A 27089-nucleotide genomic window follows, 5' to 3' on the forward strand; every position below is an offset into this window, starting at 1 on the left:
ACCACTATATTAGCTGTTGTTCTAAATAGGTATACCACTTAGTCCCCCCCTTCACTTCTCCCCCTTCCTCTTAAAATAAGGAATCTAGATGTGGCCTACTTACTTATCTAGAGCACCAGAGATGCTCCTCACTTTGCTAAAGAAGCAGAGCTTCATTATGGCAAGAAGTAGTGGCAATTAGGTTAAGGAACCCATCCCAGCCTCAGGCTTGAAGTAATTCTCTGGGGTTGAACAGCTCTTTAAGCACAAAAATCTTAAGGCTGATCTTATAATTAATTACGTCCTTTCATCTTCCTCTTCGCCACTCAGTGAGACATGTGATATAGTGCCAAGTTAGACTGATCTTTGTAAAAAGCGTCTACCAAACTAACTTCAGTGCAAGACAGATTTCTCTCATTAGTAGCTAGAAAACAACCCTTAGACCCACAGCCTTTTCAAGTCTGAATAATATGTATTTGACTGTTAGGGTCTATATAAAACACTTAAGGCAAATATGAATATTCCTCTAGACTGCTATGTTTCTATAAGGGAACTTTTTGAATAAGCATATATGTTTATGCAAAATTGTGTGTGTATATATTGCATGTATGTATATACATACATATATGTATAGTCCAAAAAGGATATTTATATTCCAGTTCATAAAGAACTACAGTGAGCATTTTAGTCACAGCTCTGTCACTCGTGGACAGAGACAGAGAAAGCCATTTAATCTCTGTCTGCTTCAATTGGCACAACGATAAAATGGGAAAATAACTTCCTTGCTTTCCTCACAGGTGTGTGAGATTCAAATCCAATGAAACAAAGGATGTAAAAGTGCTTTAAAGAGGTAAAAATCATCATACAAATACAGAGTATAAGTAAGTAAAAAACTACATAAGGGATCATACTTATCATGCCTATGTTATAACAGATAAATGATAGCAGTAAAATTGTTTTCTACTTTTAGTCTTTGAAGATCTCAGACCAACATCCACTTTCTATTAACTGAAAAGGGTCTCGTAACCTTTTGTTAATAATCCGCTAAGCCCTGTGCTAAACCTGGAGGATTCTAAGATGAGTACGGCCTGATCACTCAAAAGTATGAAGAAATGGAATTATAGCAGGGGTGGGAAGAAGAGGTTCACTAGAGGCAGAAAGTAGAGTTGGAAAAATAAAGGCCACAAAATACTGACACACACTGATAGAATGAGCAGAGGTAAGAATAAGAGTGGTTCAAAGAGTCAAAAAACAGGAAATAGATGAGATTAGGTTGAAAAAGTTTAGTCTTGATGGAAGCTGATGTTGACAAAGCTATGGGTTAAAAGAGGCACCTTTATTCTCCCTCCTAGGGTTTAATGGTTCTAACTAGGTGAGGATTCTTTTCTGTTTGTTTGTCTTACAAAAAAATATGCAGTAAATGGATCTGATTTTTTACCTGAAGCAAAAGTAGGGAAGAACAAATGATACCTATTTTATAACACAGTCTCATGATAATGTACAGAATGATTTCACCTGGGAAGCTGCTGCACGTAGACTCACAGCAGTTATGGGGAATTAGCAATTGTTAACAGACAAAGCCCCTTTAAATGATCCCTAAAGGACAAAAAGTTTTGTTTTCCTTTGATATATTTTAAAATTTTCTTAATATAGTTTTTAAAATTTTTAATTATTATGGGTACATAATAGTTGTATATCTTTATAGGGTACACATGATGTTTTGATACAGGCATACAATTTGAATTAATCAAATCAGGATAATTAGAGTATTCATCACCTCAAGTATTTAACATTTCTTTGTGTTGGGAACATTCCAATTCCACTCTTTTACTTATTTTAAAATATAACCTAACATTGTTGTTTGTACTCACTTTGTTGTGCTTTCAAATACTGTCCATTCTACCTAATTACCTAACTATATTTTTGCACCTATTAATCAACCCCACTTTATCCCCCCATTCTCATTACTGCCTCTAGTAACCATCATTCTACTCTCTGCCTCCATGAGATCAATTGTATTTAATATTTAGCTCCTACATATGAGTGACAGCGTGCAAGATTTGTCTTTTTTGTGCTTTGCTTATTTCACTTAACATAATGTTCTCTAGTTGCAAATGGCAGGATTTCGTTCTTTTTTGTGGCTATACAATATTAAATTGTGTATACGTATCACAATTTCTTTATCCATTCATCTGCTGATGAATACCTAGGTTGACTGCATATCTTGGTTATTGTGAATAGTGCTGCAAAAAACATGGGAGTAGAGGTATCTTTTCAATATACTGAATTCCCCTCCTTCAGCAGTGGGACTGCTGGGTCATATTCCGTACCGTTCTCCAGAATGGTTATATTAATTTACATTCCCACCGGCAGTGTATAAGGGTTCCCCCTTCTTCACATCTCTGCCAGCATTCATTATTGACTGTCTTTTTAATAAAAGCCATTTTAACCAGGATGAGATATCTCATTGCAGTTTTGATTTACATTTCTCTGATGACTAATGATACTGAGTATTTTTTCATGCCTCTTGGCCATTCATTTATATGTCTTCTTTTGAGAAATGTCTATTCAGATCCTTTGCTCATTTTTTAATCAGATTATTTGCTTTTGTCCTATGGAGTTTTGGAGCTCCTTATAGAGTCTAGTTATTAATCCTTTGTCAGATGGGTAGAGTAGTTTGCATATGTTTTTCTCCCATTATTTGGGTTGTCTCTTTTCTTTCTTTTTTTTTTTTTGAGACAGAGTCTCACTTTGTTGTCCAGGCTAGAGTGAGTGCCGTGGCGTCAGCCTTGCTCACAGCAACCTCAAACTCCTGGGCTCAAGCGATCCTCCTGCCTCAGCCTCCCGAGTAGCTGGGACTACAGGCATGCGCCACCATGCCCGGCTAATTTTTTATATATATATCAGTTGGCCAATTAATTTCTTTCTATTTATAGTAGAGACGGGGTCTCGCTCTTGCTCAGGCTGGTATTGAACTCCTGACCTTGAGCAATCCGCCCGCCTCGGCCTCCCAAGAGCTAGGATTACAGGCGTGAGCCACAGCGCCCGGCCTCTTTTCTTTCTTGATTGCTTCTTTTGCTGTGCAGATTTTTAGCTTCATTTGATCCCATTTGTCCAATTTTGCTTTGGGTGCCTGTGCTTTGGGGGTATTACTCAAGAAGTCCATGTCCACACAGACCTCCTTAAGTGTTTCCCCAATGTTTCTTTTAATAGTTTCATAATTTCAGGCCTTAGATTTAAGTCTTTAGTTTAATCCATTTTGATTTTATTTTTGTAAATGGTATTTTCATTCTTCTGCATATGGATATTCAGTTTTCCAAGCACCATTTATTGAAGAGACTGTCCTTTCCCCACTGTATGTTCTTGGCACCTTTGTCAAAGATAAGTTCACTACAGATATGAGGATTTATTTCTGTATTCTCTATTGTGTTCCATTGATCTATGTGTCTGTTTTTAATGCCAGTGCCATGCTATGTTGGTTATTGGAGCTCTGTAGTATAATTTGACATCAGGTAACAGGATTCTTCCAGTTTTTTGTTTTTGCTCAGGATGGATTTGGCTATTCCGCGTCTTCTGAGGTTCCATATAAATTTCAGGATTATTTTTTCTATTTCTGTGAAGAATGTCATTGGTAATTTGATGGGGACTGCATTGAATCTGTAGATTGCTCTGGGTAGTATGGACATTTTAACAATATTGATTCTTCCAATCCATAAACATGGAATATCTTTCCATTTTTTTTGTGTTCTCTTCAATTTTTTTCATCAATGTTTTATAATTTTCATTATAGAGATCTTTCACTTCTTTTGTTAAGTTTATTCCTAGGTATTTTATTTATTTGTATTATAAATGGGATTACTTTCTTGGTTTCTTTTTCAGATTTTTACTGTTGACATAAAAAATGCTACTGATTTTTGTATGTTGATTTTGTATCCTAAAACTTTATCGAAATTGTTTATAAGTTATGATAGTTTTTGGGTAGAGTCTTTAGGTTTCTTTAGATATAAGATCATATCTCACTTGGTAAGTGGGTTGCAAAAAATTAAATAATAAAATAAAAAATAAGATATTATCTACAAACAAGGATAATTTGATTTCTTCCTTTCCAATTTGGATGCCCTTTATTTCTTTCTCTTGTCTGACTGCTCTCACTAGAACTTCCAGTACCAAGTTGAATAACAGTGGTGAAAGTGGGCATCCTTGTCTTATTCTAGATCTTAGATTCAGTTTTTCCTCATTTGTTATCATACTAGCTGTGGGTTTGTCATATATGGCTTTTATAGTGTTGAGGTAAGTTCCTTCTGTACGCAGTTTTTTGACAGTTTTTATCAAGAAGGGATGTTGAATTCTATCAAATGCTTTTTCAGCATCAATCGAAATGATCATATGGTTTTAGTCCTTTATTCTGTTGATAATCATGTATCACATTGAATTTGTGTATACTGAATCACCCCTTGCATCCCTGGGATGAATCCCACTTGATCATGATGAATAATCTTTTTAATGTGCTATTGAATTCAGCTTGCAAAATTTTCTTTTTAGTTATTCCTTCTCTATTCCAAAACTCCCTTTCCCAATTTCCCTGTTATTTCTCATCTTCTTAGCAAGAAATAAATACTCAATGGTTGAGCAAGTGAAAAACTGAGTTTCTTTAGTGGAATTTTATTATTTAATATTTTTGTTATTTAACATTTTAAATATTTTAAAAAATTTTGTTTTTTATTTGTTTTATTTTGTATTTAATTATTATTTTTATTTCTTTTGAGCTCAAATGTATTTTGTTTGGTTAAATAAGGTTTTAGAAGTGAACAATATTGAGAGGAGTTGTGGGGTATGTTACTGCCAGTTGGCAGCAGAATAAGCAAATTATATGTAAACATGAAGTTTTTATCAAACACAATAAAATAATAACCAACCCCTTGTTTCTCAGGTTTTTCTTTAGTGTTGTGGTGACCAAATGTTCTAGATTACCTGGCCACGTCCTGATTTCACCTAATTCTGTTCTTTTCAACAACATAGTTAAGTGTATTACTAATAAATAAAATCTTTCATATTTCATAAATCCTTCATCAAGAATAGGCATTCTGAATTCAGATTTGGAAAACTGCATCACTGAATCCATAGCGAACATCTCTCATATTCACAAGGAAGCAGATTTTAGCAGTTGTATACATGATTCACTAAGCAAAATTTATTATAAACAAAATCAAGAAACATTGTTTTCATAAAATATCTGCTGAGATATGGAAACAGTCCTGTCTTACACAGTCTGTCTCCATGATATTTTTAATTATATAGTATTTTACATTGTTTCCATCTAGCCAAAGAATAAAATGGAGGGAAATTTTAACTTATTAACAAAACTAACTACAAATGATAAATTTATCTAGTTTGAAATAGAGAAATTCCTGATTTTTAAGAATATACTTATGAATTTTAGAACAATATTTTTCTTCATGAAGTACTAGGAAATTTAAATGATGGAATTAAAGTATTTTTAGAGCTCACTAAAAGCCACAGTAATAGTTACTTGGCATGTATGTTGGAAAATTATTCAGTTGAATTAAATTAAATATATATGACATTAATTGGAAAAATACACGCACACCAACTATAAAAGACATGGCACGAATAACTAAATCTTGAGCTGAAAGGAGAAGTAGTTTATTAGGACAATTTTGAAAGAAATCTGATCACAACCAGAAGAGGGCAGTAGAATAATTCTTAAAGCAACCACAACACAAAAAAGAAAAAAAGAAAAAGAAAAAAAAACCACCAAAATTTTGTTTTCCTTTAGAGTTATGACAACCATATATCTATTTTTTCTTTTCAATAAAGATTATTAGATATTATGGCTACATATAATCTATTTTTCATGACTATCAACATAAACTGATACCATCAAATCATAACAAGAAAATGAGGAAAACTTCTAAACATATTCCTTTTGCATGTTGAACATTTTCAAAAATAGAAACAAGAAATCTACTGAAACAGCTACAGATCATAAACAATTCAAGGAAAAAACACAGACAATAAATCTTAAAATAGAGAGATCAAATAAAACATTTTCTGCTAATCTAGGAAAAAAGAAGAAATTTCAGCAAGTAATGCTCTTTATAAAAAAATTGTCTTAGTTATTTCCATTAATTCATACCTTGAGACCTTCAGCAAGAAAAATCCAGCGACTTTAATGTCTGCCATATATAAGTCAGGGAAATAAGACGTCCTAAACCCACAAAATTTAAATCTTATAGAAATGTATAGATGCACAGCATGGATCACCTTTTTAGCCAGTATGAAGGCAGTTCAGGTAAGAGGAAGAAAAACATTAAACTACATTAAAAAGAATATTTTGAAATCAAGATAGGCTGTGCAAAAGAAATTCTAAAATCATGCCCAACTAAAGAAAAAGGAAACACAACAACAACATGAAAGCAAAGTAAAAAAAAAAAAAAACCCTGCAAGATGATTTTTAACAGTATTTTCACACTGTTAAAACAAGTTAGTTATCAAAAGTCCTGATGAGCTATAGTTGTAAGAAAGGCAGTGAGCTCATTTAATGCAACATCTCTTTGGCGTTGCTAAATTACAAGCCACAGACCAATTCCATCAGAATCACTTAAGGGGCCTAAAACAGAGAGAAACAAAAACAGACTCCTGGGACCTATTCCAGATGTATTAAACCAGAAGCTCTAAGGTTTGGAAACCAAGAATATGCATTTATTTTTAAAAATCTACCAAATTGAAAAACTGCAGCTTTATACCATAACCCAATGACAATTAATCTAGCCTCTACTTGAAACACTGCAGTGACATGGAACTTGCATAAAAGAACGCAGCTCATATAGAGAAGTAGAACTTCATGTGTAGTGACATCACTGGTAGCTTTAAATTGGCCATAGAGGGGAGTCTTAACACTGTAGTAATCAGGAAATGCAAAAGAAGGGCTTGATTTCTTGTTTTGTGGGCTGTCTAGACTAGGGGTGGGAAACCTACGGTATTTGTAAACAAAGTTTCATTGGAGCACAGCTAGGCCCAATCTATGTACAGGCTTGTTCTTGTCCTGAAAGCCTAAAATATTTATTCTCTGGCCCTTTACAAAAAAGTTTGCTTTATTTTTCTCAACGTCAAGTCTAGACTTAAGAAATTAATGGAGAAAATAAAATGGTAAAAATGCAGATGAAGTTTAAATTGTGCTGTTACATTGTGAATAGCACACACACACAAAATGAAGATACGTAAGTCCAGTATTCAAAAACTATTATTTGGCTTATCAAAGAAGGTACTGTACTGACCTCATTGACAAAGGAGTGTGAAGCTCCAACATGTCTCCCTTGTTTCACTGTTGTCTTACTCATTAACCCAAACAGAGATAGTCCTGTTGCAACTATACTTGTTCATCACTTACCACTGTAGGTTGGCTACTGACATAAGAGTTCAGCAAAAAAAATCAACAAAAGCATTCAGTGTCTATTTTATTATTATTTATAAATTTATGCTATGTATCCTTTGTATCAGCAAATTTTATAATGAATATAAACATGTGAAATATGTATATGTGTACATATGCATACATGTATATATATGTATATACATTAATATATATACCACATGTAACACACACAAATACACATGCACACTTTTTTCCCAGAAAGCTGGTGGTTAAACATTTATCAGAAAAATCCATGAACATTACCATTCAATCAGTTGCTCTTTCTTGAAGACCTTTTTTCTCTTATTCCTACATTCTAATCTATTAGCAAAAATATCAGCTCTCTCCCCAAAAATATTCCATATTCATCACTTGTCACCATTTCTACTGCACGAATCTAAGACATTTCCATGTCTCACCACAGGGCCTTTTCCCTCCATTCCCTGATGTTAACCTTGCCCTCTAAAATCCAGTTTCTACCTAGCAGCCAGAAGGAACTTTCAAAAATCTAAATTACTCCCATATAGGAAACTCTTTTAGAATAGAATCCATTTAGAATAAAGCCCGAATGCCTTGCCAGATCATACACGCCCTACATTCTGCAGCCCTGCTCACTTCTCTGACTTCATTACGTACCACATCAACCTCATTCCTGCCCTTGACCCTCTGCTCTCTTCCTTGGCAAGTAGGGTTCCATTTCCAGACCTTTACCTTACCAGCTTCTTGGCATTTTACAATAGCTTAAATGTGGCTCCCCTGGACAGGCCTTCCCATCCACCCAACTGAAACAGTGCCTCCTCCATGTCATCCCCACGTCCTTTGTCCTAGTATATTGTTTCAGTTGCCTCATGCCACACTGCACTATCTGAATTATCTTTTTCATTCACTAGTCTATTATCTATTAATATATTCCTCTGTGTCTTGTTTACCATTGTATCCCCAGAGTCAAGAATGCAAGGCAAATCACACGCATTTAGTAAATACTGGTTGAATGAATGCATGAACGAATGAACAAAAAACAAAAGGAAGCCTGTGATATCCTATTACAGCATGATACTTTCTGTGTTACAGTGACAACTCTAAATGCTAGCCCATTCTTCTTTGTCACCTCATAGAATTGTCCCATGTACAAGTTTAGGTTTGTGTAACCTGCCTTCTGTCTACCTTTCCAGGCTTAATTCTGACTTTCACTAGTGTTCTATGCTCTCAGCACACCAGCAATACCACACTGCTTTACAGTACTAATAATCTAGTTTTAGTCCTTCTGCAGTCATTATCAAGACAGCCTGTAGCTTCATGAATCTCTTATTTTACAAATGCTGCTCCTTCTACCTGGGGTGCTCTTGCCCATCTTGTTTCCAGGACAAGCTCCTATTCGGCCTTTAAAACCGATCACAAATGCAAACCTATCTATGGCTCCTTCCATGTGTCTTCCCTTGTAACTCTGGTCATAGCATTATAATGTGTTTTGAAGTCTGGGATGCCAGGGCCCACAGTTGCTGTCATCTTTATATTTCTAGGACTTAGCCTGGTGCTTAGTACATAATAGAGAATAAACAAGCTGTTGCTAAATTGAATGCACAGTAAGTCTAACCCCTCTTGCATTATCTATGAGGACAGCTAGCATGTTATTCATTGCTCACCCTCCTCCCAAGTCTGCTTTGTTCTGAGTTAAACCTGTAAACCAGGAGATAATAAGGAGTAAAGACAAACAGATGCTTATACTTATAAAGCAAAGCTAATGAAGTAAGGTAGAAATGTATTAAGTCAATAAATATGTACATACTAATGACCTCACCAACAATTCCTAGTCATATGACGATGCTGACTTCTATTTTTCCCTGTGGTCTACTCTACTTTTCCTAAGATGTATAATCCATCTCATTGAAGTCAATATGTTCTCCTTCCATTTCTCTAACAAGTCCTTAATTCTAACTTCCTTACTATTATTAACTATATATCGTTAGTCATCATTTATGTATTATTAACTTCTAAAATGAAGAAGGCTTGCCTTCTTCAGTTTCTATTCTATCTATTTACCCTCCAAATCTTGCCAACTCTCTGCCTGTGATTCCTCTCATGCTAGATGCGTCTTCTCTATTTCCTTATCTCCACGTCCAGGCTCTGATCAACATATGCCATGATGAATGGGTTATGTCCAGCTGGACTTTCATGGCCAATGTTTCCCTCATTTTAAATCACTCCATGTGCAGGCTTCCTCCAATTAATACTTTCAGCAAGTCACTGCCTTAGCCCTCAGAGACCTGTGGGTAACCATGCTATTATGGTCTTGTCCCCCAAATGTGTGTGTCCCCCAAATTTATATGTTGAAACCTGATCACCAACATAATGACATTAGGAGGTTGGGTAGGAGGGGACCTCAGAGGTGATTAGGAATTAGTACCCTTATTAAAGAGGCCTGCGAGAGACCCCTCACCCCTTCTACCATGTGAAGACCCAGGGAGAATATGGCCAAGGAAACAGGTCCTTAGCCAGGCGCGGTGGCTCATGCCTGTAATCCTAGCACTCTGGGAGGCCGAGGTGGGCAGATCGCTCAAGGTCAGGAGTTCAAAACCAGTCTGAGCAAGAGCAAGACCCTGTCTCTACTAAAAATAGAAATAAATTAAATAGACAACTAAAAATATATAGAAAAAATTAGCTGGGCATGGTGGCACATGCCTGTAGTCCCAGCTATTCGGGAGGCTGAGGCAGTAGGATCACTTGAGCCCAGGAGTTTGAGGTTGCTGTGAGCTAGGCTGGGGAGGCTGAGGCAGTAGGATCACTTGAGCCTAGGAGTTTGAGGTTGCTGTGAGCTAGGCTGACGCCATGGCACTCTAGCCTGGGCAACAGAGTAATACTGTGTCTCAAAAAAAAGAAAGAAACAGATCCTCACCAGACACCAAATCTGCTGGTGCCTTGGTCTTGGTCTTCCCAGACTCCAGACCTGTAATAAATAAATTTCTGCCGTTTATAAGCCACCCAGTATATGGTAGTTTGTTATAGAAGCTCCATGGACTTTGTTTGTTTGGACTAAAATATACAGTGCTCAACACAGAACTTGGGACACACTAAGTGCTCAGGAAATATTTGCCATTATCATTCTTACTGCTATTACATAAATGCGGATAGTTTTCTTTGGCCCGTTGCTTTTTCCATCATATTCTTTCAGATTTGCTACTCACAGGGTTAGAATGCAGCACGGTGAAGAACTCTGGGCTGATGAGGAACTTCACGGGGGGAGACTGTAACAGCAATGTGAGCCTGGATCTGGAGGTAGAGTGAGGCAGGACGTTCTCCCGTCGGAAATCTAGATGGGACAGACAACCAAGGCTTTCAGAGAACTCTTTCTATGAGTTGGAAACTATCTATTCACTTCAGTCTATACTTCAAAAGAACCAAAAGATACCTATATCATTTGCTATAATTTTAATCCCTTAATACTTTTTCTTTGCTGTAAATTCATACATAAAACTCAACTGTTCTTAATCACACTAAAATGGAATTAGAAAATATTTCTAGTCACTGTTAACATTTTAATGAATCCTTTGATTTTTTTAAATGATTAGATTCTTTTTCCACTGTTCCATAGACCCAGAGATTAAAGTAATTTATATTCTATTCAGTTTTGTGATTCGTTTTTTAGTACCAATAAAATATTGAAGATTAGAGGAAGTTTCTGGTGAATTTTGCTTTTTGAGTTAGATTACCAAATCTAATTGAAGATCAAAAGTTCTTTAAAAGAAAAGCCTAATTTATTGGGAATCCTTACTTACTTCTTTTCTACTTTCATGAGATTACAGAAACAAACAAAGCCCAAGGCTCTTACCTGCACTGGCTTGGTGAAAGTCGGATTCCTCCCCTGCCCCATCAAGAGCATTGGTATTTTCCTCGGGCCTCTCATTGGTCATGGTTCTGCGGATACTCTGATACCTAAAATCATGAACCTAGAGTTATATTCCAGCAGCATCTAAAAGGCAGTACTCAACTGCTCTCCTAGGGCCCAGAAGTTTTCACTATCTTCTCAGTCTCAACTGCTTCCTCCCCACATCCCCATTCCTGACCTTCTGGATGGGCCATCTGTTGTTTACATAAATTACATTGCATTAAATTTCTTCTGTCCATTGTTTGTGGACATCTTCCTGACAAATTAATAACACTACAAACATTTTATTGCCCTTAACCAATAAAAACTAAATTCCTATATTGTTTTTTTTTTTTGAGTCAGAGTCTCACTGTGTTGCTGGGGCTACAGTGCTGTGGCATCAACCTAGTTCACAGCAACCTCAAACTCCTGGGCTCAAGTGATCCTACTGCCTCAGACTCCCAAGAAGCTGGGACTACAGGCATGTGCCACCATGCCCAGATAATTTTTTTCTATATATTTTTAGTTAGCCAATTAATTACTTTCTATTTTTAGTAGAGTCGGTTTCTCGTTCTTGCTCAGGCTGGTTTCAAACTCTTGACTTTGAGCAATCCTCCTGCCTTGGCCTCCCAGAGTGCTAGGATTATAGGCATGAGCCACCACGCCTAGCCTAAATTCCTATATTGTTAAAGGACAAAAACCAACTTTATGTTCCATAGCAATTAATTCTTGAAAAAGAACTGATTTAAAAAGCTTAGGTTGATAATAAAGATACACCACAAATGAAGACTCTAGAAATTAGAAAAGATCTTGGCTTCAAATTATAAATGTGTATGTTCTGCTTTGCTAAAAATTAATGCCTTCAGTTGACTAAAGGGATTACTTTATTTATGTCCTCTTGTTTCCAGACAAGGTGTGCATATGTGTGGGTATTGTTTTTTTAACCAAGAGAAGTCCAATGAAGTCTATGAATTAAAAGAGGTAATGGCTACAGCTTAATGACAGGACATGCAAAGATGAAAGAGACAACCGTGTCTTCTACTTTGCACCATGTAAAAATTAGCCCAACCACAAAATAGAACAACAGCAAAATGTCCATCCTCACCGCCGGTTCAGCTGCTCCATCTGCTGTATGGAGTTAGATCTCTGCAGCACCTGTGGGGCCGGGGGAGCTGTTGGTCGCTGCCACGTCGTGGTTCTGTTCACATGATCCACATAGAAGATTCTCCCGTGGCTGTCAATGCGCGCCTCCCAGTCTAAACAGCAGTAAGGCACGGACGGAGAGGGATTAGGTGAAGGAGCTGAGGTTATTAATATGCTTCATTAGGTTCAACATGTGTTTTCTCCCTCTGACATACTATAATCTGGGACTAAATAACATAATATACCTTACTGCATAATCCGGCACTGCTCTCCTGTCCATTCCTCAATCTGATGGCCAGTCATTAAGCCTATCCTGTGTGTATAATACCAATTCCTAAAAATCTTTTAATGTAGAGAATCTTTCCAAAGTTGCCCATAGTGCTCACCCTTCATATATGAGCACCAGCATTTTAGAAATACATTAAGTTAGTTTCATAAGACTTCAGATCTTCACATCAAAACTGGCATTGATGCTTATTTCACCAAAAATGGATTTTTCTCTGTTTTTCTAAATTACACGAAAGACTCATAACTGGAAACTTCCACATGCATAATTCAACACAACTGTAGTAAATTTAGTCTTCAGAAGAAAAGTAGCTAATTAGTGCTAGCCTAGTGATCAAACAGTATCATTAGCTACATATTTCCTTTAGCACTTTCCCAAAGATAAATACATTTTCAGAGTAAGGGCAATTTCTTGCCTCCAACCTAAAATAAATATAATGTTCAAAAAATTATTTAATTATATTTTAAGCAATTGCATTGATTAAGTGTGTTAAACCTTTGTAAACAAACGTGTAAGTGTGTGTTCAGTAAAAACAGAAAGCAGACAGGTCTTCACAGCCAGACATCCCACCTCAGTGACTCTCAAACAGGCCATTCCTGTATTAAAATCCACAGAGCATGAGCCGATCTTTTCAAGAGGCAAAATTTTGAAACTTATTTTAGTTAGGAAGAGTAATTTATATAGGAAATATGAAAACAGCAGGAATCTATTCTTTAACGAGGAAAACTCTTTATACATTTATATTTCTGTTTATGTAATTTTTAAAAAAATTGATAAGCACCTTTCTCCTGAGCAGTTGAATGATCTCAAAACTCTCCATGTGATCACATAGCTTATCAACAGACACCGCGGGTCTAATCCTGGAGACCAGGAGGAAGGCATATTTTCTCCTGACCCCCTACGGCATTTGCTCTGCAAATGAACAGAGCTTCAAGCCGTCCAACAAAATTCTAAGGGTTGGAAAGACCTGGATGGTAGATCCCAGCCGGCATCAGACCATTACTGAGTGTAGTCACCTCAGCTGGAAGCAGAAAGTTATCTTTTGTTGCTCTCGGCACATTGTAATTTATGACAAATGGTAAGAGAAAGAAAAATGGGGCTGACGAAAAGCACCACATGGACAACAGATAATTCAATGCTATTCCTTCTCCAAGGTAACAGAGACTCACAGTGAAGCAGCCTGCCAAATCTCAATTCTTTGGGCACAGCTACAGGCCCATCAGTAGGGCATTTCCAAAAGACTTCATGCTCAGCCTGTGATACACTGACAAACAGTAAGTACATTAAAGCATCTTCAGGAACTATTTTCCCAAACCCTTTGATCTATTTCATTGTTTTGCTCTGCTCCCTGCATGCTTTCCCATCTCAAAGATCTTGAAAACCAGTTACTTTCATCTCATTCCTTTCTCATTCAAGCCAGGATAATTCAAGCACATATATGTCAAATCAAGTGCACATGAAAACAAATGGCCATTCCTTCCCCCAAGATTGTTTACAGTAGTTCCCAATTTAAAAAATGTAGAATACATAAATTAGCAATGAAAAAAAAGAACAGATATCAACTACAGGAAGTAGAGAAGATAGATGCTGCCAAGCTCCTAAGATTAGGTTATTACTAAATTTGGCTCTAAGCTTTCTGGCAGTTAAGGCAGAAAAGAAAACACATTGTTGCATACTTTCCATTTTCCGACCAAAAAAATAAAACTTAAAAAAAAAAAAATCTTCAAAGATAGAGCTTTTTCCTGGAATTAACTAAATAAGAATTTCCCAAGTGAGATGTGTATTCAGTCTGTTTGAGGGCTATACGGGTAGCAAAATGGGAAAGTCAAGGGGAAGACTGCCAAATAAATATATTCACCACTGTGCCTTGCACATGGTATGTTATAAATGAGCAAATGATTTAAAATGAGATAAAATCAGTCTTATATTCACTTTCCACAAAGGATAGGAATAATCTTAATTTGAAGTTCGATAAAGACATTTCTACGTGCAATGGGGAGAACAACAACAACAACAAAACAAGGACCAAAATATTTGCTTTCTAAGAACATAGAATGTTGAATGCACATTAAGACTACCCCTCTCTCAAATATCATATCTCCGAACTGATGTTGTTACTTTGCTCTCCGTAAAAAGAAATTCTATATTGCTGATTTCAAGTGGAGGCTTGGCACTGGGTCAGGAAATGACTGTTCCGGTATTGGCCTCTTCATGAACTAATTATCCACTCCTACCCGAGTGGTCAATACCCTTCCATCCAGACAAAGGCAGTAGAGGTGCCTGTGGTAAGGAAAGAACTCTATCTTATTTAACAAAGTTACTTTGAAGGATACAGTTGCTCTAACATCTTATATGTCTTTATATTGGGCTAGGTTTTTCTTCTTCTTCTTTTTCTTTCTTTTTTTTTTTTTTTTTTTTGGTGAGGCAGAGTTTCACTTTGTCCCCCACAGTAGAGTGCAGTGGTATCATCATAGCTCTCTGCAACCTCAAACTCTTGTGTTGAAGTGATCCTCCTGCCTCAGCTTCCTATGTACCTGGAACTACAGGTGTGTGCCACTACGCCTGGCTATTTTTTCTATTTTTAGTAAAGACAGGGTCTCGCTCTTGCTCAGTCTGATCTCAAACTCCTGGCTTCAAGTAATCGTCCTGTCTCGGCCTCCCAGAGTGCTAAGCTTACAGGTGTAAGCCACTGTGGCTGGCCTTGGTTTGTTCTTGATACAAGGAAGCATACGAGAACTCATTTCACAGCATTAAAGTTTCTTTCAAATAGACAGTGCTAAAATCAGACAGAGTGAGAAGACTGGAATCTTAACATTTACTTCCTTGTCTTGCCACTTTGTAAAACAGGGTATATAATCAGGGTGCAGTGAGACTGAGAGCAATGTTTTGGGGTGTGCAGATGTGTATGTGTGTATAGAAGGCCTGGTTTCTGACCATGGCTTGTCACACCTTTGCTACAAGACCTTCAAAAAGTCACTGTACCTCTACGGATCACAGTTTTGAAAAATTAAAGAGGAGAATCAAACGTCTGCTGAGGTCCCTTCCAGTTCTGAAATTCTATGAATCTATACAGTGGTGCCCATTTTATTAGGTTCAGCAAGGACCTAGCAACATTTTGGCAATATCTAATGTCTCAGTGAAAATTTCCAAGCTGAACTCTAATTAATTATGCCTTACAGGGCCAGAAGCTCAGGGGTCCTGAGGGAAGGGGTTCTGGAAACACCTGCCAACCCTAGTTTAGCCATGGCAACTCTAATATTATCTGTTGTATTACATATAATATTTCATATGCATCAAGAGCTCCATGGCAATAATAAAATTTGAAAATTACTACCTAGAGAAATGTTTCTCAAGGCAGGTGGGACTCTGACAACATGTGTAGCATCACCTTGAGGATTAATAAAGATGCATATTCCTAGGACACACCCCAGGCCTTCAGAATCGCACTATCTGAAGCTAGGACTCAGTTATCTACATTTTTAACAACCTTCCCAGGTGATTCCTAGACACACTAAAATTTGAGATATACTGACATAAATTAGAATTTAAAACAGCAGTTAATTTGCTGGACAAACCCATGGAGCAAATGCTAGATTTGTCAGAAATCATGAAGTGTGAGCTCACAAGAAACTAAACTTCAGCCTCAACACCCCAAACTGGAATCTGAGATGCTCTAAAACTTAAATATAACTAGGCCCCTTTAAGTGCCTGGACAATAAGGGGAAGTCAGAGAGTTAGAAAGCATGTAAAACAACTCCATACGGTTGCTGTCATAGCACTGGTCCCCTAGGAAGGGCACAGAAGTAGTAGAACAGGCAGGCTTTAGACATTTTCCATTTTTAGAATCAACATGTGGGAGGGGGGCAGGCAGGGTGTCCCTATGACCCTCTGGTCATCTCATCACTCCTTTCCCATACCCTAGGAAGGGCACAGAAGTGGCAGAACAGGCAGGCTTTAGGCTATAAAGTAGCCTAAAATCTATAAAGTAGCTTTATAGATTAAAAGTATCAATTATTTTCCTCAAAATTAAATTTTAAGCTCTGAAGAATAAGATCCCCTAACCCCAAACATAGTAGTAGAAACTCCAAGTGGTAGAACAGGCAGGCTTTTCCATTTTTAGAATCAACATGTGGGAGGGGGGCAGGCAGGGTGTACCTATGGCCCTCTGGTCATCTCATCACTCCTTTCCCATACCCTTGGTCTCCACTGGATCACCCACTGGTGATGAGACAGGAATACATCTCAGTGAAGGCTGAGACTGGGAAGAAAGTCAAAAACAATATGAATTACACATCAGGGGGAGCCAGGTTTGGACTGTCCATGTGAGTCAAGGGACGGAGGGGACTGAGTGCGGGTTGATCTGGTTATCATCGGATTTAGTAAAATCCAGTACCTGAATATTGTAAAGCAAATTTATAAATTCACTATAAAAAATTATAACCACAGGTATCTTCACTAAAATGTCAAGATGATAAAGTTATAAAGAACTAAAGGTACTTTCAAGGAAAATTATAAGCTTTGTAATAGATGACAGATGGCAATGTTCAAAAGATTTTTCTTTTTTAATTTTAACCACTCAAGGAAGTATGATTCCATTTGTACAAAGTACAAAGGTATGTTAAACTTAACCGTGATTTTGGGAGTCAGGATAGTAGGTCCCCTTCCCATCTGGAGTGGGGGCTAGTGATTCCCTCAGGGTGCCTAAAGGGAACTTCTGGGTCCAGTGACATGGTGTTGACGGCACAGTGTGTCCAGTGGACAGCATTCAACAGGCTGAATGTGCTCTTTCTGCTATACTTTATTTGAACAGAAAGTTTTAAAAAACACCAAGTAGCTGTATATTTTGAATCTTAACCTTCAATTTTTAGGAAAGTAGCTTTATAGATTAAAAGTATCAATTATTTTCCTCAAAATTAAATTTTAAGATCTAAAGAATAAGAGCCCCTAACCCCAAACATAGTAGAAACTCTAAGTTTAGATTACACTTTTCAGATTCACTGTGTACTTTTAGGCCTTCATTTTAAAGGATACTTTAATAATGAAAGTATACAACCACAAAAAAAAATAAAAAGATAAATGTTCCCTTATAGTTTTCTAGACCTACTAATGTGTACCCATCACATTAAGTAATAGCCTAGTCCTACCCATATAGCAATGTCCTCTGATCCTATCAGAGTCCACTAATCCTGACTATTCAACCTGAATGTATTCCTATGCCTAGAAAAACTACCTTTTTGGGGAAAAAACACATACACTTATACAACAAGTCCATACTGTCTCCAGTGCAGCAATGGGTTAAGTCATAATGACACTGGAGTCAATAAGAGAAAAAGAAAATAGTTTTTTAGAAGTGGTTGGGCTGGCCATTCTTTTTGCACTCATCTTACTGCTCAAAAGACCAATATTTGTCAAGCTGATAATGTTCCAAGTGGCTTCAGCCCTGAACTACACCTAGCTGCCAGCACCATCAGTGACCCCAGAACGAGAAGATACAGCAAGTTCTTTAAGGCATTCTGTGCATATTCAAGTCCATGCTACTTCCCTGGAAGGCTTTCAACAGTGTCATGCTGCCTCCAAGGCCTGGAGCTTTCTTATTTTCTATGAGTCGTTAGAATATTCTCAACCAGTGAGTGGTTGGAGTTACATGGCCCACAAGGTCACAGTGCACTGTTCCTGACCCAAGGCAAGAATTAAGATTTTAAGAACCAACTGGTAAATCACCATCACCAATGAGCAGTCTTAGTAGTAGGTCCAAGATCTGTTCCCTGATCCTGAGACAGGAGGCATAAGACTAGAAGAAGCAAGCAAACAAGAAAAACCCTGTCACCCACCTAAGATCATACTAATCCCCAAATGTGCAAGCTGCTTTACATACAAAGAGTTCAAACAGACATTCAGAAACTTATTACATGGACATGTAGACAGACTACCACGTGGTCCGCTTCAGTCCTGAGCCACAGAGCAAGGGACACCCTGGTTCCCTATAACTTAGTTTTCAAACCTCCAGAGAGAAGCTCAGTTGGCTGGACAATTTCCTCACTATGCACTCGTACACAAGTATTTTATAAGGTGAAAATAAGCTAAAATAACAACAACAATAGTAATGATAAGGAAAAAGAATCAAGAATGGGGCCACCGAAGCCCAAAGTATACTGCCTCAGTCACTTGTCCCACCCAGAGGGGGAGAGAGATTTTCAGGAAGAATAAAGGTATTGCTGAGACATAGCAAACCAACCCGGGCCAAACAATCTAAGCTCCCAGTCACCGTAACCACTCCTCGTATAGAAGAGGGGCCCCCTGTGCAAACCTGTCCCTGAAGAAGAGAAAACTGGGTACTTTCTGAGCCCTCCTGGGTCTGAGCTCAAAGCCGTACAATGTAGTGAAGTTGCAGTGAAACCCCCAAATCCTCTGATTTAAGGCATTGCTGGTGCCCAATAAATATCACAATATAAGCCACCTTCTGCCTCCACCCAAACTTTCAGAATTTACATTCATCTACCCACATAATAGTCCCTTCCCTTCTAATCTTAGATCAGATCTTAGATCAGAAGGCCTGAAAGAAGAGATAGAATATTTGAGAATGTCTCAACTTTGACTACTATGGGATCTTAAACAAGTTACTTAATTTATCTGGGCTTAAGTTTCTTCACCTATAAAAGGAAACAGATTAGCTGACTTCGATGCATCAATCTACAAATTACAGATAAGACCTGTTTGACCTACCTTGCAAAATTATTAGAAGAAGAATTATTAGAAAATAAAGTATGTAAAAGTGCTTTGTAAAGTACTACACAAATTTGAGTAATTATAACTAATAGTGTTTCCAAAGCACAACTCTTAGCCTTAAAATAATTCACCCAGGTTATTTAAGAGATGGAGCAATCTGCACATGCTGAGCAGACTCCCCTTTGCTGAGCCTCAGAAAGCACAAGACACCACCAAAGGCAGGTGCTGCGGCTGTAAGCCAGAGGCATGGCCAAGGTGGTAGCAGAGTTGTCTAGTTAGGAGAGGAAATCAGGGATCTGGCTGGAGTGGGGACGGACTGCTAGCAGGGGCAGCCAAGTGATTAAACAGATAGTCAAAACGATAAGACAGACTTGGGAACAGAGCTGAACAGTATCAGGTATGCTCAGACCATAATCTATAACCTACCCATGATCATATAAATCCCCAAATTTGCAAGTTGCTTGGCCCTACAACATGAGTGTGTGGTATGTGTGTGTGTGTGTGTTTAACTCATATTTTTAGTGAGAGACATCTTTAGTTCTGAGTTTTTCAAATACAAAAATTCTAGTTATAGCTTATAAAAATGTTATTGAGTATTAAATTAGTACAGAGAAGTGTTTCTCAGAGGGATACTGTTAGAATTGTAGATGGACAATTCTTGGTTGTATCAGACCATCCTACCACTGCAGGATGTTTGGCATCCCTTCCCCTACCCACTAAATGCCAAAAGCACCCTTCAAACATTGTTAAATGAAAGATGCCCCCACAAATTCCAAATGTCCCCATGGGGTAGCACATCCCACCAATACTGAAAACCTCTGAATAAGAGGGAACACATCTTAAGAATTTTCCTCCTGTCTGTCAGTTACTCATTAAATAGAATATACCACTATATGGCTTTTACTTTGGATATATGAACTTATTAAAATGAACTTCCAATTGTAAGAAAAAATATTCTTTTTTTTTTTCTTTTTTTTTTTTTTTTTACACAAGACCCTCATGTCTAAAGAAAAAATATTCTTAAGATGTATTCTGTGCAATGCAGATATCAGTGTTTCAATAATACATTGAGATATCACAAATAGTGGTCATAATTTCAGCAGGAAAGTATCTATATTTATTAAATACAATCTAGAGACCAAAACTATGTCTAGAAACATTAGAGCATTGGACGTGGCTAGGAAGATGCCATTTATCAATGCATTCATGCAATGTTATGCCTCCTATCCAACCTCCTGAAACTCTAATTACTGTTAATCCATATATACATCAAAACAAAGTTCTCCAAGAACTCTCACCTGGTATTCCTAATTCATTTTGCTCCAGTTATACCTAAATATCTTCTGGGAATATTTTTATTTTCTTACTCTAATCTTTTCTCCAAGAGTAAACAAGAAGAAAGTCTTCTTCCCTTTACTCCTGTCCTCTGCCTACTTAAAATGACACATGGTTAATTAATCTCTTGTTACATTTTTCAAAAACTGCATAAAATATATGTTTCCTATGAGTAATGGCCCTCAGTTATCCAAATGTACGAACGAGGGAAGGATCTGTGCCTAACAGAATTTCAAAACAATTAAGCCAATATTTTGGCAAACCCTGCATAGTACCGTTCAGCTCTTTTGTCAGCACTTACCAAAACTAAGCACCCCTTTAAGGTGTGTACCCTCTTTTCTTTATGTTCCACGATTTTTAAAACACAGAGGGTCAAAGGCATCAGCCTCTTGCCATGCACACACATAAGAGGTAAGTAGACAGGGTGAGTGAGAAGGGAGAGCAATGAGGCAAGAGGATGTACTTTCCAATGTTTTCTGAAAAGCAGTATTTATGGGGCTTTATAATTAGTCAACAAAATGGATTGCTCTCAAAGAGGAACATTACTTAAAGGGATTCTAGAAATTTAGAGTTTAAACTCCATCCAGATGCTGACTGGCCACAGGTATCCCTTGTACCTTTGAATACAAGTTGTGCCACTATTTCCTCACATCCCTAAGCCTCAACCACCTCTCCTTTAAGTGCTAAGTATTTTCTGAAGGTGAAAGAAATGAAACATCTTTCAAATCCCTAGATAACTGCCCTGTCCCAAATAAGCAGCAGACTAATTTCTGAGATTAATAACACTCTGCATATCCCTAAGACAAAGATCAGACCCTTGTGCTTAATGATTTAAAATGATGTAAGTGAACAAAGAGGGTGGATATTTCACAGAGTAAGGTTTTACCAAGAGATTGTACCAATTTGTCTATTAACTGAAAGAAAATTCATGCATAGGCATAATTTTTAAAAATTCTATTAAGCACCCGATTTTCTAAAATATCTGGTTCTGCTTCCATAATTGCAATATTTACTTCATGGGCAGAATAGCATTTACTGCTGCACTTTGTTTCAGTGGCATAGTGCCAAAGAAGAGTCATCAGCCTAGCACTTTCCAGACGACACCTGCTATGTGCAGGGGCAGGCCCCAGACTCCTTCCTTTCAAAGGCTCATGTATTCATCTTTTCATATTTGTGCAATGGGTCTCCCTGTCAACCTTGCCACTTTGATTAAGGTGGGAGGTGGGCCCTTTAGTTAACAGGTCCTCACTTGGTGGGAGAGCCTCGTCCACCCTCTGGTACCGGCTAACATCTTGGCGCACTGAAGGTAGTGACCGCAATGGCTGGTGGCCGTTGGCTTGAGAACCTAGGATTAAAGGTAGAAAGTTATACAGGTATTGTTTTCTTTATTTTAAAAAAAACCTAACATAAATCCAGAGGCTAATTTCTTTTCTCTGTTCAGCCTCATTTCCCACATGAGGACCTAGAAACAAAAGCAGAGAATGACTAGGTGGTGAATGCTTAGAAGAGGGCTTCCTAGAGAAAGTCCTCTGTTCATAACCCTCCCCCTTCCCGCCTCTCCGGGCCCCCAACCCTTGCCCTGGCTCCTGTCCTGGTCATGCGCTTATGCTTTATGGTCACATAATGGCCACAAGATAATGAAGGAAACAAACAAAAAAATAAAAAATAAAAAGAGGAAGAAGAAAAGAAGAGGATACTTGAGATAGAAAAATAAATTACAGAAGAAGAAGAAAATCATAACTATTTCTGACTCTATGAAGTTACCCTTTGATTTTTTTAATGTATCTACAATATGACAGTTTAAAAGAATCATTCTAGAGAACAACATTCAATAGATATAATAATTTCAGTGTAACTCTGCATTCTGAGATACTGAAACAGATTATTCTTCAAGCCAGAATGTATCACCTAACTTAGTTGACATTTCTTATACTGTAGAAGACAAAAACATTGCCTTTGATGCAAAGCACATATCAACATCTGCTTTGAAGTTTTATAAAGGAGAGACTTAAGGTGTTCCTGCAAAGCTCTGAAGATCACACTCATGTTGAAGCTGTCAGCCTGGTTTATTTTATCTACAAACCCATGTCCCACTAGAGAATCATTATTTAAGTTTGAAGACTGTTGTTTGACAGGCCTCTTATTTCAGCAATAGAAGATCCATTTAAAAAAAAAGGGGGGGGGGCACCAAATTTGGACTCAGGCCTAGCTGTAGGCAAATCACCTGAGCTTCTTCCTAGCTACGTGATCGGTTAAGTCTCTCAGTCTCCGCACTCTGAAATGGGAGGCCTGGTCTACAGAAGGGGCTCCACGTATCCCCACATGTGTTGCCTGTTTCCTTCTCTTCCTGGCCCTGTTTTCAATCTTGCCTCTCTTCCCCTTCTTACTCCTTTTGCTAACTGCTGAACCTCAAGGTTAGGAGTTCGGGTGCCATGCAACCTGCAGTACCATTCGCACTGAGGGAAAACTACAGAGCTTCTCTTCAGCAGCTACGAGAGAGCCAAGAGCCCCAGTGTCTGTCGTGTCCTACCTCCAGTGGCGCCCTCCTCCTGGGCTGTGGCCCCTTCACAGGCGCCTCGGGCACCCCCGGCGTCGCCCTCTTCCTGGCGCTGGCTCTCGGCAGCGGCGGCGGCTCCCTCCACGCTGCCTCTCCGCTGCCAGACCTCCCCCAGCTCCTCCTGGTCAGGTACAGTGGCCGATTCCGCCCCTGGCCCTTCCTCCTCCCCACTGGGCACCTGCACCACAGGTAAAGAGCCCGGGGTGCATATGGAATCCTGAGACCCTTCCGCAGGGCTGCCATCGGCGGGCTCTGCCGCGCAGGCCCCGTCTTCCTCCTCCTGAGAAGAGAAGGCCGGGGTCTCGGGGAAACGCGCGCTCTCCAGAGACGAGCACCGCGTCTCCACGGAGGACAGCTGTGTGGTCACACTCTCGTTGCAGGAGCTGTCGGCGCCCTCCAGGTCACTCTCTCCCTCAGGCCTGGTGCTGGCTTCGCTCACACTCTCTGTCCTGGCAGGGTCACTGGGTTCCGTCTCAGAGGACACCTGGGAAGGCTCGGACCCCTGGTCCAGGGACTCGGTCTCACTGATGGCTCTGCGGCTTCCTCCTGACGTGTCGGAAGTCCCCGTGTCTGCCCCACTTGTGGGCTGATCCACCTCCTGAGAGCCACACAATTCAGTGCTGCCCTGGTCCCCAGTGGGTTGAGACTCAGGGCCACCTTCACCTTCATCTGGGGCTGGGCCTGAGGGTAAGGAGCTGTCTGTAATCTCTGGAAGATTTTCCGGCTTGTCCTCAAGGGAAGCAGCCTCATGTGTGGAGGCGTCCTCATTCTCAATGGGGTTGTCCTCGGGCTTTGTCTGAGATGTCAGGCTCCCATCGTCAGTTCTGGATGCCCTGCTAAACATGATCAGCCCTCCTTCCTCTTCCAAGGAAGACGGGTAACCCAGGTCCTGCTGGAACTCATGGTCTTCTTCATCTGAGTCAATGTGAAGCATTGCATTGAGTCTTGTGTCTGTGGGAAAACTACTCCTTAGTTTGGGAGAGGCTCCCATGGGCCTCTCAGAGCAGGTTGCTGCCCCTGGCCTGGGATGGCCATTGTGTTCAATAGCATCTAAGTAATCATTGAGTGAATCCTGACGTCCTCTGGGAGGTGATGTCCTTGAAGAAGTAGAATTTAATTCCTCTGTGTCTATTTCCAGAGTGGAGCTAGTCCTCAATGAATGCTTGGGGGTCCCATCAGCAGTACTTTCCTCAGAAACTGGCCCATTAGCACAAACCGGGCCGTCGTGATGGCTGCCTGGCATGTCCTCGTCATCAGAAGGGCTTCCTAGGTCCCCATTCACCGTACTGACTCCGAGTATGGTGCCAACAGCTTCTGGAGAAGCATCTGAATGAGAAATCAGCATTTATAAAAATGACTAGAAATAATGAATGAACTTTTTACCTACTTTTTTGCCACCAATCAGTTCAAAGAATTCACTCATCCCACGGGGCTTCCTTACAGCACTAGGACTTGCAAGATTCACCACTCTCTACCATGAGGTATAGATGTTAGTACCACTGGAAACTCTACAGCCCCGTTTCAAAATGCAAGCATAAACATAAGAAATAGTTTTTGGTAAAAAGTCTTTCCTATCTGCTTAGAAAACTTCAGCAGGTAATCATTTAAAATCTATTTTATTTTTAGAACAGTAGACAAATTCAATTCTATTCAAAAGCAAACTGACAACTGAGTAAGATTTAGCAAGTTTTCCTACAGCTATGTATTCATACAGATGTCTCACCTTCATGAACAGAAGACGTAACCTCCACCTTAAACTGGAGGTACCCACTCACGTGGTCAGCTGGGAGCCTTCTGCCAAGGTTGTAGCTGAGCATTTGATCACTGCAAGAGGAGAAATGGCTCTTTCATCCTTATTACACTGGAGTCAGCCTTCGCATTCTTCCTGCGAGCCACACCTTAAGTCCTGCATTCCTCTCTTAAGACCTTCAGACTCACAAATAAATAAAAGGCTCAAGGCATATTATATAGTCCACTGTAATATTATTCTTAAAAATGAACACTTATAAACCCAGGGATAAAAGGAAATCTTGTTATAAGGAAAATTATTACTAAAAGCAGAAAATGCAATGCAGTATATGATATTGTTTAAGAACACTATTTACTCTTTCATTGCTAAGGGGGACCAGGGAAAGGGCATTTTGAAGGTCATCAAGGAGCTGCGAAAGTCCTCAAGCTATTGGTGCTTTTTGACTCCAGTGTGAAGGTAGCAAGGGCCTGGTTCCTTAGCCTTTAGCAAACAGGAAGCTGGTTCTAAAAGGACACTCACAGATAAGGATTATCACCCGACAGCATGGCACAGAGGGCACAGTACTATACTCTGAAGGACACACATAGGAAGACAGCAGCCCCAGCTGTGTGAGGGGCATTGGGCCGCTGAACACTCTTTCCTCACCTGCAGAGTGAGGTAGCCGGTGCTGCCACCGCACTGTCCCAGGAGCCTGTCCTACCACTAATCCTCAGAGTGGCTTGTGGGCAATGCTGATGCCATGGTTGGAGAAGCTACATATGCCACTGTGGTGGGGTCATGTCCCACACCTGGAAGTGGGCTGGAGGGGACCACAGCTGGGCCTGTCCAGTTTTGCTCTATCTTGGCCCCAGGGTTGGGGTGACAGCCCTGAGGATGTAACTAACAATCTGTTTCCAGTCCAGGTCTATTTATCAAAGTCAAATGCAATTTTTATTCTGAATAAATAAAAGCAACTTTTATTCTGTTTGTATGAAAGCAACTTTTATTGTATGAAAGCAACTTTTATTCTGAATCAAATGACTTAATTAAGGAAATTAATCAAAGGGATAGTCCCAAATCACTCCATCTCTGCTCTCACACTGCCCTCTAATGGCTGTTTCCAAAGGAAAACAATGCTTCTATTTAACATTTCCATCACTGTACAGTTTAGAGCTTCTAGCCAGCTATTAATATTATTTTGCATAACTATTTTTTCATTCTTCCCTATCTCCTCAGTATGACTTCTTTTCTTTACTCACAACTTATAAAAAGCTCACAAAAAGAAAAAAGACATCAATCACATTTTAAGATCTTGTCAATGAATAAATTTGAGTTGCCTAAATTAATGTATATGTCTAGAAGCTTTACTATAAAATATTCCCTTAGAATTCTGAGGTCCTGTTTTAAATGACCCAAAAGCAAGATTATTTTTTTCCGGTAATAACAAATTCTCTGGGTGGGATTAATCAGGGTAAGATCGGCATCAACCTGAGGCTAGAATTTCGCTCTAGGGAGAGGGTTTTATAGCAAGATTTCAATATACTCAAAAACAATCAAATGCCAAGAAATTGATGCTGAAATGCTAATGGCAGGTACGTCTTGGAAAAGATAAAGATACCAAAAAAAGGTACACAATTAAAACAAAGTAGGTTTTGTCCAGTACACTTTAATGAGTATAAAGGCACTTTTGTTTATTTTTTAATTGAGGTAAAATATACATATATAATTTACCATCTTTAAGTGTACAGATCAATGGTAATAAATACATTCATATATATATATATATATATATTTTTTTTTTTTTTAACCTACCTCTCTCTTCACCTTCCCCCACCCCTTCCCAGCCTCTGGTCACTACCAATCTACAATCGATTTCCATTCGCTTTTTTTAGCTCCCATACATAAGAAAATGTGATATTTGTCTTTCTGTGCTTGGCTTATTTCACTTAGCATAATGGCCTCCAGTCCATCCATATTGTTACAAATAACAGGATTCCCTTCTTTTTTATGGCCTAATAGTATTCCATTCTGTATATG

At 38.8% G+C, this 27089-nt stretch overlaps 1 protein-coding gene across 3 annotated transcripts in view; it reads right to left on the reverse strand.

Moving 5' to 3' along the window:
- HECW2 (HECT, C2 and WW domain containing E3 ubiquitin protein ligase 2) overlaps positions 1–27089 on the reverse strand; it is a 343662-nt gene that overhangs the window by 88060 nt on the left and 228513 nt on the right. For all 3 annotated transcript variants that reach the window (XM_012776959.2, XM_012776958.3, XM_012776962.3), the window contains 6 exons: positions 25047–25147; positions 23297–24649; positions 22016–22111; positions 12382–12532; positions 11241–11344; positions 10597–10721 (listed from right to left, as the gene is read on the reverse strand). In XM_012776959.2, coding sequence (XP_012632413.2) covers positions 10597–10721; positions 11241–11344; positions 12382–12532; positions 22016–22111; positions 23297–24649; positions 25047–25147 — 1930 coding nt within the window. The remainder of the gene's footprint in view (positions 1–10596; positions 10722–11240; positions 11345–12381; positions 12533–22015; positions 22112–23296; positions 24650–25046; positions 25148–27089) is intronic.

The sequence above is a fragment of the Microcebus murinus genome, chromosome 8 (genome assembly GCF_040939455.1).
Source record: "Microcebus murinus isolate Inina chromosome 8, M.murinus_Inina_mat1.0, whole genome shotgun sequence".
Lineage (NCBI taxonomy): Eukaryota > Metazoa > Chordata > Mammalia > Primates > Cheirogaleidae > Microcebus > Microcebus murinus.